The sequence below is a fragment of the Acanthisitta chloris genome, unplaced genomic scaffold, assembly GCF_000695815.1.
Source record: "Acanthisitta chloris isolate BGI_N310 unplaced genomic scaffold, ASM69581v1 scaffold7284, whole genome shotgun sequence".
In the NCBI taxonomy this organism is placed as follows: Eukaryota; Metazoa; Chordata; class Aves; order Passeriformes; family Acanthisittidae; genus Acanthisitta; species Acanthisitta chloris.
The window spans coordinates 5,566-12,093 of NW_008667590.1; the positions used below are offsets into that span (position 1 = coordinate 5,566).

The 6,528-nt window shown below is 44.9% G+C and overlaps 1 protein-coding gene across 1 annotated transcript; it reads left to right on the plus strand.

The window, feature by feature from the left end:
- Window positions 1–5,217: 5,217 nt before the first annotated feature.
- On the plus strand, window positions 5,218–6,296 carry TSKU (tsukushi, small leucine rich proteoglycan). The gene has a single exon (XM_009072552.1). It carries the CDS (start codon window positions 5,221–5,223, stop codon window positions 6,277–6,279), a length of 1,059 nt encoding a protein of 352 aa, XP_009070800.1. The 5' UTR covers window positions 5,218–5,220; the 3' UTR covers window positions 6,280–6,296.
- The last annotated feature ends 232 nt before the right edge of the window (window positions 6,297–6,528 follow it).

Here is a 6,528-nt window from a genome sequence, read left to right on the forward strand (position 1 = left end):
GAAGAACCGGTCTGAAGCAGGCAGAGCAAAAGCCTGGATGACCTTTACTTTCAATGGATTCATACCAAAGAAAAAAATATTTGTAACTTTGTCAGCAGCAGTCTCTTTATCATGGGGGGGGGGGGACTGTAAACTGTAGTTAAGCATATAATGGTCTCTGGCTGTAGGCTGGTTTGAGCTAGTTTTGCTGTCTACTCAAATAGGCATATGGGATCTGGAGACGCAACCGCAATTGCATCTGTGGCATCATTTGGGCTCAGCCTGGGAGAGTCCACATGGCAGAAGTGTAGCTGCTGCTAGTGTTACACTTTAGTTGATAATTATTCTTATTTTATGGAATAATTAGTGGGTGGAGAAGGAAGGGGAAAGGTCTCTGATGTAATTTTGTTGTCAAAGAGGCAACTCAGGAGCATCCTTGTGCTCTGGAGCCATCATCCCAGTTACCACAGCCTCCCACATATTTAAAGAAAGAACCAACTATCTCATCTTTGTTTTTTCTTTACTTGGCTGATGCAAGAGACAGAAGACAATCCCCAGATTTTCCTTCTGATGAAATATTGTTGCTAATCCAACTCCATCCTTTGCTAGAACAACAACTCTATCTGGGATAGGTGGACTTCTTCAAGGATGGGTGTGGTCTTAGGTTGGTTTCATCCCCTTCTGGAGAAATTTCTTTTTGCTCTTTCATAGAGACAGCTTGGTGTTTTTGCAGTTCTTACTCATGTACCTCAAGCTTCATTGAGTGACTTTGGGTCTTCAGCCCCAATTCCAGATGCATTTCAGACAATGCTTGGCTGATGGACATGTTCAGGGAGGCTGAGGGGAGCAGCATGATGAATGGGGCAGCTGTTTCCTGACTTCATTAAACAACAAACTTTAAATGACTTCCCCTTTTATTATTTTTTTAATTAGTCTTTGATTTTTGACTATAGGGAGTTCCAGCTTTGTGGTTGCCAGCGCAACTGGAAGTAGCCTAGGTAGCATTCTCAAGCTAGGGGTTCAGTCCCCAAGCAGTGGTCTTTCATCCAGGGAGGATGTGTTAACACATCTCCCTAATGAGCAAAGTCTTTAAGGGAGAGAAGGAGGAAATCAAGTGCTGTGAGAAGTGTGAATTTGCAACAACACCATAATAAGGTTTTCCTCTCTCCCACCTCACTCCTTGACCGTAGGCTGAGACCTGGGCTTCCTCTGCAGTCTGGTTTTAAAATCAGATTTTAATGTTGGAGTTTTTTTGTCAGGGAAGCCTCGGTGTGAGTTTTCTGTATGGGTCCTGCCACATGACGGTGCAGTGGATGAGCAGAGCAGGGAGGAAACATCAGGGCATCTGCAAGCTCAGGGAGTCATGTGGGATCTGGGGAGAAGTCTAGCAACCTGCTAGGAGCTTGGTCCAACACTGACTCCGTTAACCACCTCTCAGTCTCCTCAAGGTTGCCTCAGAATATTTGTCATGCAGGAAGGTTGAGCAAGATATAAAGACCACAGCCCTGCAGCTGCTGGGGGCCACATGAGGGATGCTGTTACACTCCCAGCAGCTCTTATTGAAATCAGTGGGTATAACAAGCCCCCCAGAGCTGTCAAATAGCCAAAACCTACCGCTGGGATCTCTCCACACCACAACAGCCATAGAAATAAAGAGGTCATGACTGAACCAACACCAGGGTAGGCTGCTTTCCCCAGTGACTTTTCCCTCACCATCCCAGGTAATGGTGCCAGTAGTTTCTGGTCCATGGTGTTTCCCCCAGGTGAATCTCCCTAGTACTGCAAGAGGATAACTCATCTTCCTTTTATGAGGGGATACCTTGGCTTCCTGCCTTTATCAACAAAGCAGCTCATAGGCAGCAATCCAAAGGCAATTTGATGTGGTTTCAAATGCACCCTGTACACAGATGAACTGTAAATGCCTGCAGCATGTTTCTTTTCCCATTTCAAAGAGTGCTATCAATGGTTCCACACAATGATAAAGCATGCCTGTACCTGACTAAGCTATTTGTAGATTATCTGGCAAGGCAGGAGTCGTTTTCTTGGACTGGAAGATGAGCCATAACTTTATTTATCTATCTTTTAGCAGAGCTATTAACTAAGTGGCTTGTTAGCCTATGAATGCTTCATGCTGCTCCATAAGGGAGTTTTTAACTGGTAGTAATGGATTGTATCCCATCTGCAAAGCAATTGCAGAGCCAGTAAGGGAGAATTTGTGGCAGTGCTGTGAGGAGGGAAGAGGCAATAGATGCTATGCCAATGTACCACATTTCAGCTGTGTAATGTTTTGTCTTTGCTGCTGGCTGCAGTGGTGGATGTTGCACTGAGAGTCACTATATCTGTCCACTCCGGGCAATCATTTTTGAGGCTGGTCAGGAAGGGGATTCCTGTATCAAAAGTGGTTTGCGCAGCCACATATCAAAGCCCATCATTGACTTTGATTCTCCTCTCAGTTCATAGAATCATAGAATAGTTTGGGTTGGAAGGGACCCTCTAAATACCACCCAGTCCAACACCTCCTGCAACGAGCAGGGACACCAACTAGATCAGGTTGCTCAGAGCCCATCCAGCATGACCTGGAATGTTTCCGGGGATGGGGCATCTACCGCTTCTCTGGGAAACCTGTGCCACTGTGCTCATCATAAAAGATTTCTTCTTTACATCTAGTCTGAATCCCCCCTGGTTTAAAATGGTTTCAAACCATTACCCCCTGTCCTATTAAAAAGTTTCTTCCCAGTTAAACTAGGGCTTTGGAGTTTGTCCTCTTGCTTTTCTTCAGATGCCCCAGCAGGAGCCCACAAAGTTCTCAGTAGTACTCAAAAAGTGAAATTTCACTCTGGTGTGTCTTTGGATCTGCTGCGGACTGATCTGGCTCCCACAAGCCAAAACAATGCCATGAGGGATTTTGAAGGAGAAGCTGTGAGGTCCTTTTCATGTTGAGACATCAAGTGGTAATAGTCACTGGGTGGGATTTGGGGGAAGAAGTACCAGTAGACTAAGCTGACACTAATGCAGGTACTTCGCCATAAGTGAGACATTTAATATTTGAGGTTTTGCATTTTTAGTTTCCAAGGAGTTCCCCACTGCTGTAACTTCCCCTGGTAATAAAGCATTTCTGTGCACTCCAGATGCAACTTCATGAAAAAAGAAATAGAGTACTGTTTATTTTAGGAGGGACTGCAGAAGGGAGCAAGATATGTTTGTCTGCACAGAACCAGAGAGGATCAGTCTTGATGTCATAAGGAAAGGGATATCTGGAAACCTGTCTGCAGAAAAGAGCTCTACCCATTGTGTCCTCTCTTCACACATATGTGTTTTCTCAAGAAACAGTTGAGATGGGCTGGAACTAGGGCTCATCTTACCAATTTTCTGTTGTTACTATAGAATAATGGACCCCAGAGGATTATGTGTTGGCCTTTAGCAATGGATTGGTTGCAAGCTATTTGGCCAGAGTCCCAGTCTCTGCTCTCTATTTGCAGGAGGTCTGGGAGACACTACCAGACAAGTCCTGTCAGTGATCAGGACAATATTTTTGCAACATTTTCCTCCCTTTGCACTTATTTTGCACATTGGCAAGTAGTCCCCAGTCAGTCTCCTGGGAAGGAGAGCAAAGCCAGGAAGATCAAGCTGAAAAAGGAGAGAAATTGACACCAAGGGGTGGGTGAGGGAAGATGAAGTGTGAATTTCTAGGAAATAGTCTTGGGAAGGTGCAAGGGCTGTGGGAAAGATGCCTCAGCCAGATCAAAGAGTGTGTGGGAAAGAAGGAGGTTAATTAAGTGCTTCTAAACAATGGTGGGAAAGGTGAGAATAGAGACCAGAGGGGTTGAGGTGGGGATGGGAACATGCATTTAAAGGGTTATTTTATAACTTTCTTCTTATTAAATGAGTACTTGGCATGTGAGTGTCTGTTTACAGCTGGCAGCATAGCTAAGGAGCAGCACATATGGATCTGCTCTCCTGGTTTGGTGGGATTTTTTGGTGCCAGCCTCCTGGAGACCTTGTTTGTAAGGCATGGGCAGTTATCACCCATGACTGGAGTGGGAGCCAGTGAGGACAGCCCTTGCTGCCTCTGCTGACTGCAGGATGATGGCATGCTCGGCTTTACTCTCTCCAGACATGCAGAGCTAAAGGTTTTTTGGCTGTCTCTTAAAATGATGCAGCTGCTGTTGTCCACAGTTGTGTGGAGGAGCTGTTAGGATGTGATCTGAAGCAGTCCAGCATAGACAGGGAGGTGTAGATTAGCTCTCTGTCTCACTTGTCTGTGATGACGGAGGGACAGAAATATCTTAGATGGAGAAGGTTCAAAACCCAAGGGGTGGAGAGAGCTCCTTGCTTGCTGCATTGTTAATCAGAGAGAATACTTAATGTAATTAGCAAAGGCTCCCCAGACGCTCTATATGAAGCAAATTATCTCTCTCCACTGTGCAGGAGGCTGGGCCCACCACAGCAAACTCTGGGTTAGACTGAGCAATCCTTGGTTCCTCTACTCCAGCAGGCAGGGAGCCAAGTGGCTGTTGTATGCCTTGCTGCCACCAGCCCAAGGAGGGTTGCTTTTAGCCGTCTGATATAAAGCCATGATCTTACCCATCTAAAAACTTCTAAATATTCATCTGAAGTTTAAGCAAAGCAGACATGGTGTCCATTTGGGCAGTAGGCACTGGGTGTCTTAGCTGTTCACCCTGGATGTTGCTTTGATGATGCTGTTATCTCTGTTGCCTTTAGGAAATTTGAATGGAATTTTGGTTTTTCCTCTCCTGATAAAGCATCTGGACACCCACAGCCTACATGATTTTTCCAGCCTGTCAATGCAAGGTCTTGAACCCGATGCTCCCAAATCTCACAAGAATAACCTGACATGAAAACCTCTATGTGCTGAAGTTTGCCATGTTGTAAAATGACTCGGTGTTTGAGTTGTCATTTAGCTTCTTCCATGGTGCAGTCAAAAGGATGCTTTCAGGCAGCCTACTGTTCTTGAAGCTCATTTCTAGTTGTGTCTTAACTTGGTTATATCTGCAAAGACTATTGTTCCAATTTGTTTTCTCCGTTAAGTTCCCACTGAGGTTCATAACATGAGAGACAAAGTGTGTTAGGATATCCATGCTACGAAAGGGTATCATTAATCTATCCCTTTGCAAAGACAGAGGAGAAGACTGAATGATTCAAGCAGTTACACATCTTCCATGAAGTAATTTCTACAGCAATTAAATCTTCTTTCTTATAATCTTGTTTTCCAGGTCAACAATGCAGTTCCTGGCCTGGTTCAATTTGCTGCTTCTCCTTCCTTGTTTTGGTACCACCAAAACCTGCTTCCCTGGCTGCCACTGTGAAGTGGAAACATTTGGTCTCTTTGACAGCTTTAGCTTGACCAAGGTGGACTGCAGTGGAATAGGCTCACACATTGTTCCTGTCCCAATCCCTCTGGATACCTCCTATTTGGATCTATCATCAAATAAACTGGAAACAATCAATGAATCAATGCTTACTGGCCCTGGATACACCACCCTGGTGAGCCTTGACCTTAGCTACAACAAAATTGCCAAGATTTCCTCCACAACCTTCTCCAGGCTTCGGTACCTGGAGTCCTTGGATCTGAGTCATAACTCTTTGGAAGTCCTTCCAGAGGACTGTTTCTCCAGCTCTTCTTTAGGTGACATAGATTTGAGCAATAACAAGCTTTTGGATATAGCTATGGACATTTTTGCTTCAAAAGGTCAAGGAAAACCCCTGAATGTGGATCTATCCAATAATAAGCTCAGCACAATTACCAGACACCGTGAAAAGAGCATCCCCAACATCCAGAACTTAAATCTTTCTGGAAACAGGCTAACATTTGTGCCAAACCTTCAAGGCATTCCTCTCCGATATTTAAATCTTGATGGGAACCCCCTGGTTAAGGTTGAGAAAGGACAATTCACAGGGCTGAAAGATTTGATTCATTTATCCCTTAGTGGCCTGCATGGCTTTGGAGAGTTATCTCCTTATAGCTTCAAGGAGCTGCCAGCCCTCCAAGTTCTGGATTTATCTAATAATCCCAATTTGAAGTCACTGACAGCTGAAATTATCTTTGGTCTGAACTCCCTACAAGAGCTCAACCTCTCTGGGACCGGAGTGTCATCCTTGCCAAAGACTGTGCTGAAATACCTGCCTTCTATCAAAAGCATCACCTTGGGGAAGAACATACAGTGTCTTAAGACCATCAAAGAAGGACAGTACCACCGACAAACTGGGCTGACCAAAAAAGAAGTCCTCAGTTGCCATGACAGCCATGGGTCTGTAGCAGCAGCACCTTATGTTTTGTGATAAAAGCTGGGGGGAAGAAGTGGGGAAGGGTGGGGGGCCATGGGTTTTGTACAGGTGTCAGACTGAGATGGCTTGCAGTGTGCCTTTTTGTAAAACTGTCAATAATTTATATATTTGTATATGCCTATACTTGATTGTTTGTGGATTTTATAAACTCCCAAATCCTGGCCCACATCATCTGCAGGCTCCAGATCTTAGCTGGTGCATTGAGGTCCTGCACTCAGCCCATTGGCTCAAGGACAGTGATGC